We start from the raw sequence: 13,005 nt of genomic DNA on the forward strand, positions 1-13,005 counted from the left end.
TATATATATATATATATATATATGTATATGTATAATACTACATTGAAGAACTGCTTTATTGGCCCATAAGTAACTACTAACATAAATATAATGCAAAACTACTGGAGTCTAAAGGAACTAACTTTATTTTTTTAAAGAAAATTCTTTCTCTGGAACCGCCACAATAGAATGATGCCTTGTTCTTTTTTCAATCGTCGAGGCAGTTTTTGAGGCAGGGGGAGGGGTGAAAAACATGATGTTTCCACCGGTATCTACCCACCTACCCACAAATCTGATTTTATGGCATGATTAACCAATTTCTGATGAAAAACAAGTGCAAAAATAACGCAAACCCACAAAATTAGCAAATTTTGTTGAAATCCTAGGTCTATACTCAGGTCATAATAGGGAGGGATAGGCTGGGATGTAATTGTCTCAGCAGAAAATATTAAAACGGATAGAGTCTTGAATCTGAAAGCTTTTGGCAGTATTCGTTAGTTATTACTGTAGTTGGTTCAGAAAAGAAATTTTTACCGAAATTACACATACACGGTACCAAACTGTTGTGATAGAAACAATTCTGACAGAAAGATGTCAACAATAAGATCGATCAAGTGCATAGTTTCACTTACCTGGGTAGAATTATTATTAAAGACGGTCGATGCAGTGAATGTCTCAAAAGTAGAATAGCCAAAGCCCCGGGTGTTTTTTCACGATTGAATTTTTTTTGAAGAATGAATTTTTTTTTGGGAAGACGAGTCAGAAAAACAAGAATAGAATTGTAAAAAAGATACAATCGAATAATTTTGGAAACGTAAAACTGTCATAAACCATAGTCTGTAAATAAATATTTCAAAGTTCTATCTATATACGAGTGGATGAGCTGGGCAGCAGTTAAACCGAAGACAATATTGATCAATTGCCAGCTATAAATTTATAGCAGGTTATAATGAGGAAAAAAATTTCTCTGCAGTGTTTCATTCATAAGGTGTAAATAATGACGAAGACCACACTGCCTTTCCATAATATAACAACAAAAGCGAGAATAATGAGGACTTTTTTCCCAAGACAGTGAATCAACAAAACCTATTTGAATATTTCGGCCCTATATCTAAGGGCGGTCTTCAGCAAAGAAAAAATAAAAAACAATAAAACACTTACAATAAAAATTCTCAGTTAAAAATCCATTTTTTTTTAAAATAGCCTTGGCATCATTACTTCTTAACGAATTAAATAAAAAAAAACAAGTTTTTTTAACTGAAAGTAAGGAGCTACATTAAAACTTAAAACGCACAGAAATTACTTCGTATATGAAAGAGGCTGCTTCCTCATCAACGCCCCGCTCTTTACGCTAAAGTTGTTTACTGTTTTAAAAAGAAGAATTGAGAGAAAGAGTCAATCTTTATCGTAAAGAACGGGGCGTTGATGAGGAAGCAGCCTCTTTCATATACGAAGTAATTTCTGTGCGTTTTAAGTTTTAATGTAGCTCCTTACTTTCAGTTAAAAAAACTTGTTTTTTTTTATTTAATTAAAGGTAGCATGTGACTATTTTGGGATGTTAACAAGCGTCAATTTTTTTTTGTAGCGGTACTGGTTCTAACACAAATTCAAAAAATAAATACAAAAAAGTCATCATTGATATTAGTATGCTAATTCTTTATAAAGGAATGTTAGAGAAATGAAGCTTTGAATTTTTAAATAATGACGAATTAGATATCAATGCTAAGTTTTAAAAGAGGTATTCAATTATAAATAGTTTATTGATTGATTATAGCACTCTTATAAGGGTAACTCGTCGTAGAGAAACTCTAAAAAGCCATGGATTACTCGTGCTCTTTTAAAGGCTGTCATTAGAAGAAAGTGCTTGCTCAAGATATGTACGGCTAGTAATAGTGTTAGTGATATAACAGACTATAAGATTTATATTAACCAGTTAAATACACTACTTCCTAAGCCCAAAGCTGATTACTATCTTAATTAATTAAATCTTGTGAAGGTACCCTAGAAAAACATGGCAAATTATAAAATCTGCCGTAAGTCCTGATTATGATTGTATATTTCTGGACGTGATACATAATGATAATACAATTGTAGATAGAACGAGCCGTGATTTTACTAATGTGGGGAAAGATTTGGTTCGAAGTATAATCATTTCTGACCAAGAATTAATATTCAATTAAAATTAATATTCATTGAATGTAGATGATGCTCCCGTATATTTGAAGCCAACCAATTCTTCTGAGCTTTCTGAAACATTGAATAATATGAGAAAAGGAGCTTCAGTCTCTGATTTTGGAACAGTTAAAACTTTAAAGTATATTTGCCCTGTTATTTCCGGTCATATAGTGTATTTATTTAATGAATGTTTTAGGACTGGAATGTTCGCAAGCTGTTTTAAAATTGCAAAAGTTATTCCTCTATATAAAGGCGGGGATAAAAATGAACTTGGAAATTATAGGCCCATTTCTTTACTACCAGTAGTATCCAGGTTGTTTGAGAAATTAGTAGTTAAGAGAATGGTTGAATTCTGGGAGAGTAAGTCATTTTTTAATCCAAATCAATTTGGTCTTCGGAGGGGTATATCTAATGAGCACGCTGTTTTATCTTTGACAATTTATGTGAGTGATGCGTTGGATAATGGTATGAAAGTTGCTTCTGTTTTTCTTGATGTTGTAAAAGCTTTTGACTGCGTTGACCATTTTATACGCATTGCCAAATTCGAAAATTTTTGTTTTAGAGGACCATTTCTTGAATTACTGTCCTCGTTTTTAAGAGAAAGAGCTCAATAGGTGCAATTATGGGATATCGATTCCTCAGTAAGTAATGTTAAATTTGGAGTACCTCAAGGATCAGTTCTTGGCCTCCTGTTATTTCTAGTTCTTATAAATGATTTATGTAGATTTTTAATATGATTTTGTATGATCTTGAATTTGGGTGTGATGGGCAAAAAGTCATTGTCCCCAGCTTTGCGGATGACACTCATATAACTGTGGCTGCACAAACAGGAATTCAGCTGTTGAGTCGTATTAATTCTCGTCTGGAGTTTGTTGAAAAGTGGATGAAGCTTAATAAGTTAAATTTGAATTATAGTAATATTGCTTTTTATTGTATGTTAGGAGCTCAAGATACTACCGTAGGATAGATAGACTAAATTTGGCGGATATGAGTATTTTAAGAATAAATTGTACAAAATATCTAGGATTTTTAATTTATGAATTTCTTAGTTTCAAAGAACGTATAGATTATACTAGTCTTAAATCGCTAAGAATGTTGGCATTTTAGGAAAGTTGAAGTATATTTTCCCAAGAGATGCTTTAAGAACACTGTATTATTCCTTAATTGATCCTTATCCGCTATATTGCTGTTTCTTTTGGATTACTACATTTTCTTCTCATCTCCATCACATTAAAGTTTAGCAGAATAGAGTATTTCGAGTGTTATGCGGTGTTGGTTTTAATGAATCGGTACAAAAGAGGTATATAGATTGCGAAATCTTGCCTTTAGCAGGACTTATTACTTTCTATCGAAACCTGTTTACAAATAAATATGTTTAAAATTTTTCACCTATATGTTTTAAAAGTATGTCTGAATTAGGAAGTGACAATTATACAGATTTTATGACACAGTTTCATATATTTTGTCGTCCGCTTGCTATTAGATCTCAATTTTCTGTTACTTCAATCTCTATTTTCTGTTCCGCATCTAGGACCCCAGCCATGGGATTGTTTACCTACGACTTCGATTAATATGGATAATTTTCATGAATTTCGGCAGGAATTAAAGCTATTTTGCCAAAATATTTATGGTTTCAATAGTTGAGCGGACCTCAAGTCAAGCCAATATGTTGGTTTTGTTTTAGGCGATACAGGTCAGAAGGTTTTTAGTTTCTTTTTGTTTTGTCTTTTTTGTCTTTCCTGAAATGAAATCCCGGATCGATCGGAATGTAGGGTAATTGAACAGTTTTGTTTCTTTTTCTTTCCTTTTTTTTCTTTTTTCTCTCCTTTTTCGTATTGTTTTTATTTGTATGTGTACTGGGGTTGTAGGCCCAAAAATGCTCTGCTTCGGGCCATTTGGTTTTTTGTTTTGTTCGTTTATATTGATAGACCCATCTTTCTCTCTCTCTCATGTTATTTACGTCCCGTGTAACAATATGGTAAGTGATCGGGCTTGTCAGATACAGTGATGCCAACCCAAATTTTAACAAAAAGTAGCACAAATCGTTCAGAAAATGTACCAGTGACCGAAAAATTGTGCCATGTCCCATTTTTTTCCACGTATTGCGCTTCGTGCAACATGCGGATCCTATGCAAAGTACAGTGCTATCTATGATAATATTGTATCAGACATTTTCTTTCACTTTCTTTCTCCATTCCCTTTTTTCCAGTTGCAAATTTAACTCTCTGAATTATTTCGAGTTTCTGTAAATATTACTTGAATTTGAAATATGTTTTCCCCATATTTTCCCCACATTTAAATAGTCTTAATAGTTCTAAAAACATTCAAAAGCCAAACTAAATACTCCAGACATCCGTCATGACCTGATTCCCGGCATGTTTCACGATTTGGCTCTAAAGGTTTCCTACTTGATATGAAAAATGTCAAGGGAGACTTTGCAATGTATTGGGCCTAATCTATTAGTGAAAAACTAATTTTGGTCTGTTTTTTTTTTTTTCAAGGAAAAACAAATTTGTCTCAACATCCAGATATGTTACTTGCAAAGTAGGACCATATTTAAAGAATTTGCCAGTTTTGCCTGTCGCTTACTTAAAAAGAAAGCAAAACCATTAGCGGTTTTTATCCATGCGTGCCTCAAGCTTATTTTCAAGTTTGATACTCATTTTACTGTTTTTTGTTGAAAATAATAGGTCACCTAAAATTCATCATTAAATTTTATTGTTTCTGTGATAAAAAATTTTCCTCAATAATTCTTTTTTATTTGCCATTTTGTCATCCAGTTTGCCAATTTCATGGTGCCAGATGGTCATAAAGCAGTAGTTACTTTAAAGTCAAAGTAGGATTTCACGTTCTTCAGTTAGGACGTTGCGGTAAGGATGAACCAGAGTATTTTACATGTAAGTTACTTGATACGACAATTCTTACTTTAATCAAAATTGTTCAAGACATGTTTTTAAAACATTGCTCTCAAGTGGTTCAAGCCAATAAACTATCCATTTCAAGCCAATAAACAATAAATGCTCCTATTTATGGATTGACATAACACGAATTTCACAATTTGTTGATTGCCTTCCAAAAAGTTTCAGTCAATAAATTATGCTACCCTTCATGATTTTCATTCCTTAAAGCCAACGCGCTGTAGAGCTGTCCCTTTTCTCTTATTTGGTATTAAGGCCCTCGTAAGTAGACTGGAACTGTATAGGGCCGTCGATGACCACGATTTGGCTGCAGGGATAAATTTATGTATCTCTCCGACTATATAGCACTTCGTTTATCCTTCTCCTACAGTAATATGGTACCAACACAAATGAATGTCAAAAGAAAGACCACGAAAGGGTGTTTATTTGTTTATTTTCTATGTTCTTCGCGGTGATGGTACCGAGCCAATGTTCCTATATGATCGGAAAAGGCTTATTCAAATGAAAACTAAAGATTCAAATGCCATTTTAAGTGACCTGAAAGATCGGAGGACAATACCCCACCCACTATTTTTCCCCAAACACAACCGATCAAAATTGTCAGATAGTAATATAATACAGCTGAGATGAAAGGTTCAATAACTAGGCCTCTAGTGATCGCTTGACCCACCAAGAACCCTGGGGAAAGGGCTGTATGATATAAAATTTGCCTACAATTTATATAGTATTACTTATTGGATAATGTACGGACAATTTTCAAGGGGAATTTTTCAGGGGAAGAACATTTCCTGGGAAATTGTTCAGCAGAAATTTAGGATTTAGAAAACTGTCTGAAATCAAACACAAAAAAACTTTGTCGACACAAAGTAAACAGTTACAATAATTTTTATCTTCATAGTAAATTTTACTGTTGCTGCTTACTTTCATTTAAAATTTTTTTCTATTAATTTAATGTAAACAAAAGTCACAATATTTTACCAGGTTATCAAAGTTGCAATATCTTGGGAAAGGCTTGATTTATCGATTTGAAAGTTTTAGGGAGTGTTATCGAGGGGAAGGGAGAGAAAAGTGGTCATTATGAACTCTTCTAGCTGTGTAAGAAAAGCAAGGGGGAGAAGCAAGGGTTTTAAATTTTGTAAAGGATGGAAAGGTAAAGTGGCTAAAAATGTTATAATTTGGATCTACCTAAACGCTTTCTTGCAATAGACTCCTATGTAAATTTGGATCAAGTCAGATCAAAGAAGCGAGGTAATTCAAATGTTACGATGCAGTCAAAGGCTATCAAAATAATAAAAACAAGATATCGGCAATAACTTTGGCATAATATTCAGCATAAAGCTGAAACTTCCAAGAAGTGTTAGGGAAGTAGAGTAGGCCTTATATATTTTTATTTACGGGGAGGAGACAGAAGGGGTGGGTCTCCTTTTCTGCCTCTATCTAATTCTTTCTGCGCTGCAAACTTCTATGAGGCCTATAATCTCGTCACCATTAAGTGGTAAAACAAATCAAAAGACATTATGTGTTGTCAAATGATCAAAACAGCACTTATGCAATATCCTGGGAATGACTTTGTTGATCAAATTTAAATTTTAGGGGATGTTTTGGATTGGGGTAATTGGGGCTTAAATCTTAGATTGGAGAAAGGGAGCTGAAGGAAAATATTTTAAAATTAAAATTTTAGATACTATGAGCCCCTGTTAGAGATGAATATATTCCAGGATAAATAGTGATGTAGACTGAAAGTAACCAATTGAAATATTGTATTTGCATTATCTCAGGAGCAGAAGTGGAGGATCAGGTTGAAGTTTTTTTTTTGGATGTTTCTTGGCATAGTTGACCATAACTTTTCATTTGAGAGGCGAGGCAGTGGTAAATCGTAAAAACCCATTTTTCCATATGACAAATGACATTACCATACCAAATGACTAAAATATTTGGGACGAGTAAAACGGTGCCTTAAAGTTCCTTCCTAAAGAAAAAAAAAAACATATTCACTTTGACTGGTGGAAGCCCGACATAGGCTTGAAATTTTGTTTCGTCTTGCGAATTTTTCACCACAACCAAAGCTATATTGATTTGAGCACACAGCTTAATATAAGCGTTAAAATCCCCCGAAACTAAAAATAATAATTTTTATTTCGACAACGTTAACGTCTTATATCTTCCTATAATAGATCCATACCGGATTATTACCATTTCTGCTTTTTTGACGAGCTATATATATACTGCGCCAAGAACCAAACTATTGCTATTCGCAAAAGAATTTCAAACCATAAATATGCATTACTTCATTAAAATCAAGTAATAATTCATGTTTCCAGCTACTTTTCTAGTAGCTATTTTTACGGAGTAACCTTAGTAAGTTGGCTCTAAATCTTCAGAGTGGCAAGTCCAACTAAAACAAGCCAGAACCATAAAATATGCTTGCTTCATTATAACCAAAATACAACCATAATAATTCATCTGCTACTTCTCTAGTAACTATTTCTACTGAGTAACCTTGGAAAATTGGCTCCAAATCTTCAGTTTGTTGAGCCCAACTAAAGCAAACCCAAACCATGAAATATGCTTGTTTCATTAAAACCAAAATAGAACAATAATTATTCTGGTTTCCAGCTAATTTTCTAGCAACTATTTCTACCAAGTAACCTTGGAAGATTCCAAACCTTCAGTTTGCCAAGTCCAACTAAAGCAATAACATACATACCAAGTACATCATGTAAGAAATGATTCACACTTTGGATATTCAATGTAAATATAAGCACCGGGTGGATATGACCCTACTTTTTCTATATATCTAGTGAATTTTTATCATATTCTGGCCGGACAAACGGCAAGACAAGGTGATTACTAAGTGTGAATGAAAGTCACTGGATTCTATTTAATAACCACTTTTTTTTAGAACTTCGGGGATTGTCTTTTCAATATTCTCAGTTAAGCAAGCCATTAGATCAAACTTGAAATTAATTTCTAGTAAGACTGAGCTTGTAAGAAATAGTAGCAATTATCTTAAAAAAGAGACTAAAACAGTTGGAGGTGAAGTATATACTGGAAAATTACGAGGTAAACGTTTTTTTGTAACTTTTTCGTTTGTTTGTAACACAGATGATGTGCTGTCTCCCGGTCCATACTCTCAAGAACTGATATTCACAGTCACAAAAACTAAAAAATTCACAAGAATTTAAAGGATGGAATGCTAAGTGTTGGAAAATTTAATGTACAATATACATGGTTAAGGAACCCTTCCCTTGGAGACACGTTACTTTACTACGTTACAACACGTTACACGTTACTTGGAGACAAAAACAACTTTTTACAGCTGAAATGTAAGCTGATTAATATAGCTTCTATATATAGAAGTTCCATATAGACGAAACTTCTCAGCTAAAAATATCCAGGAAGAATATTTCCAAGCATCATTTACCAAGTTTCCTGTTTTATTTTTTGGACTTCAAACGGTAGCAGAATTAACTAGCTATTATCCCACTTTCAGATACCTTCGGGTTCAAGAGCACCAAACAGTACCAGCCCATGTACCTAAAAATTTAATTCAGTGAGAGCTCTGAGTTACAGAACAAAGTTAGAACTTAAAGACAACAAAATTAATTATTTTGCTCAACGCGTTCCATAGGCGACATGAAGTTTCGCAGCAATCTTTTGTCGGCGTCAGCAACAAAGGTTTTTCTAAAATTCAAGGCAAGGATTTGAAAGATGTTGTAATGACTTTGCAACCAGTTGAATCTGAAAAGTTTACATGTAATATACCCGTAAATGTGACAAAAACTTAAATACTGGCTTTATATCTAGTTCAACATTAAATTTTTTATATGTAATGTATCACCACTGTGTTGTATTATTATTAGCAATCACAGCTTAAGTGCATTCAGACAAATTTTATTACTCTCAAATGTGCCAGAAACAATGAAACATAGACAAAAATTAGCAAACATGTGTAACCCTTGCCCCTGTTGATGAACTTGTTAAACATTCTTGTTCACGAGTTGCTTTTGATAACAAACATTGAATCAAATTTGTCTTAGCAAGTGTATATAAGAAACCAACAATAGGTAGATGAACTAGAATACCCATAGGTAGAAGATAGAAGGGCCATCTAAGGTTTACTCTACCTTAGGTCAAAACTCGACATTTTTGCTGTTGGCCAATTTTTTAATATTTACATTCAGTAAGAAGCATAGATTAAGCTCAAACAATATTCTTATTGAAAGGTGTAATTATTAAAAAGCTGTTTGTTGCTTTTCAGAGACATATACTATAAATAAATACTTAAAACGCTATAATATTCTTGAGAGAAATTTAAAGCGGTGTCTATATTCCTCAATCTTTAATTGCAAAAAAAAGTTCGAAACAGATCTGTAATTTTGAATCTGTAATAAAAAAAAACAAACAAGTTTTTTAAACCGAAAATAAGGAGTGACATTAAAACTTAAACAAACAGAAATTACTCTGTATATGAAAGGGGCTGGTCCACTCAAAGCCCCGCTCTGTACGCTAAACGTTGACCCTTTCTCATAACTCTAGATTTTAAAACCATACAAAAAACTTTAGCGTAAAGTGCGGGGCATTGAGGAAGGAACAGCCCTTTCAGATACGGACTAATTTCTGTTCGTTTTAAGTTTTGATGTCGCTGGTTATTTTCAGTTGAAAAGACTTGTTTTTTTATTTAATTTCTAAACATTTTTGAATTGATGCATGTTTTGATTTTGGCTCTCCGTACATGAATAATTAAATGAGATTTGCATATTAATTTTATTTTGGCCAAATGGCCTTTTCGTAATTTCGATAGGAAGACTTGGAGAAAAAGGGGTGGGGGAGGAGGCTTATTTGCCTTCCAATTTTTTGGTTATTTATAAAAGGCAACTAGCGCTTTTAATGTTTTTGCGAACGTTTTTGTTAGTAACAAATATACATAACTTACGAATTAACTTGCGTAACGAGCTTCTATATTAGTATATTTTTATTACGTATATGAGAGAATTCGCCCCCTCGTCAATACCTTGCACTTTACACTAAAGCTTAAATTTTATCCCAATTCCTTAAGAATGACCCCTGAATAACAAAGGTCGTAGAATAAATAGTTGAAATTACAAGAAATGCTTTAGCTTAAAGAGTGAGGTATTCAGGAGGAGATCAACCTCCTCGTATGCGTAATACTTTCTGTTAGTTTTAAGTTTTAATGCTGCTCCTTACATCCAGTTGAAAAAATATTTTTCCTATTTTTTTTCATTGTTTTTTTTTTTAAAGAATGCTAGAAAATCCTGCATGGAAATTTTTTTGTCCCATGATAAATTCTCCATGGAAAGATCATCCCACGTAGCCCCCTCCCCTTGATCCCCCTCTCCGAAATAAAAAAATCCCCTGAAAACGTCTGTACACTTCCCAATAACCATTAGCCTACCTAATATAAACAATGGTCAAAGTTTGTAACTTACAGCCCCTCCCCCGATGACGGTGGGGGAGTCACCGCGAAGACATAGTTATTAGGTTTTCCGACTATGCTGAATAAAATGGCTATCTCAAAATTTTGATCCTCAAAAATCAAAATGTGGGAGGGGGCCTAGGTGCCCTCCAATTTTTTCGGTCCCTTAAAAGGGGAACTAGAACTTTCCGTTAGAAGAGTGCCTTTTGTGACATTCTAGGAACAGTGGGTCAATACGATCACCCCTGGGAAAAAAAATAAACACGCACCCGTGATGGTCTTCTGACAAAAAAATATAAAATTCCACATTTTTGTAGATAAGAGCTTGAAACTTCTACGCCAGGGCTCTCTGATACGCTGAATGTCATGGTGTGTTTTTCGTTAAGATACTATGACGTTTAAGGGTTGTTTCTCCTTATTCCAAAATAAGACAAATTTTTCACGCTCGTAACTTTTGGAAGGTAAGAATAAATTTGTTGAAACCTATATATTCAAAATCAGCGACAAAATGTGTTTCTTTTGATGTATCTATTAGGATCAAAATTCAGTTTTTTAGAATTTTGGTTACTATTGAGCCGGGACGCTCCTTACTACAGTTCGTTACCACGAACTGTTTGATATAAAGTTGCTAGAGCAGGGCATTACCTACAAATTATTTCAGAAAAATTATTTTTACTTTTAAAAGTCCTATATACTTATTAGAAGATTGGTTTAAAAACTGAATTATGAACGACAATAAAACTCAGCATGAACAGAAATTATCCAGTATATGAAGCTAAAATAAAAACTCAGACAATAATTTGACTTGGATTTTCACAATGAAATTGTTTTTTATAATCATCATACCTTAGCTAAAGATCTATTCAGTCGTGGACAGTCTTCCAATTATTTATTAAAAATTAGAGTACAAAGCCAAGAAAATAGAATCATTGGTAAAAGAAACAACCTCAACAATCTCTTTGTACAACCTCAGAGCGTGCTATTCGTCTTTGTCAGTTCAAGAACAAACGGAATAAATATAATCCCTTGTGCAGAAAAGCCAAATCTCTATTGTTTAAATAAATCTACTGAGTGGGGCAATAATATTGCCATAAATTTACTGAGTGTGGTAAAACAAGGAATGTTATTAAATTCTGTACTTAAACCAAGTTCCCAATCTATTTCTACACCCATGAGTCTGGTCATCGGTAATGAAGCTGTAGAGAGTGAGCTTAATATCAAATTCTCCTCAATACCTCGCTCTTTGCGCTAAACTTTTACTTTTTGTTTCAATTATTTAAGAAAGACTTTTGAATCACAAATGATGTTTAATTAGAATAATAAGTTATTTTAAAATTTCTTAAACAACTTTAGCGTAAAAATTGAGGTATTGAGGAGAGGGAAACACTCTTCCTACATGTTATGATTTCTGTGTGCTTTAAGTTTTAATGTTGCTCCCTACTTTTAGTTGAAAAACTAGTTTTTTTTAATCTAATTTTTGATAATTTTTTAAATAATACTGGGGAACCCGTTGCCCCTCCATAAGAAAATACCACCATTCACGAAAAATTCCTCTATGGAAGGATCCTTCCACGTACCCCCCCCCCACATGAATACCCCTTTGAAAAATCTTATAGCTTCCCAATAACCAACACTATTATTATTATTGTTATTTATTGGAAAATCCATCATACAAAGAAATGAAAAGACGGAGCAACAAAAAAAAAAAGAAAAAAAAAAGAAGAAATGCATACTGAGCATGAAGATAAACATTTAAGAACACAACATATACATCTTGTCTACTGGGCCAGTTTGGACGACCCAGAATGGTTCGACTTCGTCAAACGGGTATCATAAGTACGAATTTGCTTTTCCACAGGGTCAGTAATGCTGAATTATCTAACTAGATATAAATTGCGGTTACGAGGGGGAAAAACGAAAAAGATATTTTGCGAACCGAAAGAAAACTGAACGGATTTTTGACTTGTCCTGATTTTGTGAGCATTTTCCAAGAGGGCAATATGTACAGATAGTGCGGTAGATCGACAGAGTTGAAAAGTTTCGAAAGGAGACGGCAATTGAAGTGTAACATATTTACAAAAGAAGCATATCATAGCCCAACTCTACATTCAATGTGAGCAAGTAATAGTTGTCGCATGAGCATTATTGACGAACCAATGGGAAGACCAAGGTAGGTGATAAGATCTACTGGCTTAATCCTGCTATCCCCAGGAGGAATATCCCCAGGCGACGCTCGCTTCAAATTGAAGAATGCAATTTGGACCTTTCGGCATTGAACCGAAGATCCAGTTTTGAATAATCAGATTGTAACGTTGTGAAAATCTCGCTAATACGCTTGATAGTGCGGCTCGAATTCAGAATGTCGCCTGTATAACATACGAGAAATAAATCAGGACCGATAAAGATGGAAGATGTGGGAACAGCTGACTCTGCATCAAGAACTCGGCTATTTCAGAATGAAGGGGAATAAACAGCACCTTCACCGGTTCCTTTTTC

The 13,005-nt window shown here is 33.8% G+C and overlaps 1 protein-coding gene across 1 annotated transcript in view; it reads left to right on the forward strand.

The window, feature by feature from the left end:
- Positions 1-4,934: 4,934 nt before the first annotated feature.
- The window catches only part of LOC136033228 (uncharacterized), a 34,341-nt gene continuing 26,270 nt past the window's right edge, over positions 4,935-13,005 (forward strand). Inside the window, exon 1 of the mRNA XM_065713945.1 lies at positions 4,935-5,051. Coding sequence (XP_065570017.1) covers positions 5,031-5,051 — 21 coding nt within the window. The 5' untranslated portion in view covers positions 4,935-5,030. The remainder of the gene's footprint in view (positions 5,052-13,005) is intronic.

The sequence above is a fragment of the Artemia franciscana genome, chromosome 1 (genome assembly GCF_032884065.1).
Source record: "Artemia franciscana chromosome 1, ASM3288406v1, whole genome shotgun sequence".
NCBI classification, from domain to species: Eukaryota; Metazoa; Arthropoda; class Branchiopoda; order Anostraca; family Artemiidae; genus Artemia; species Artemia franciscana.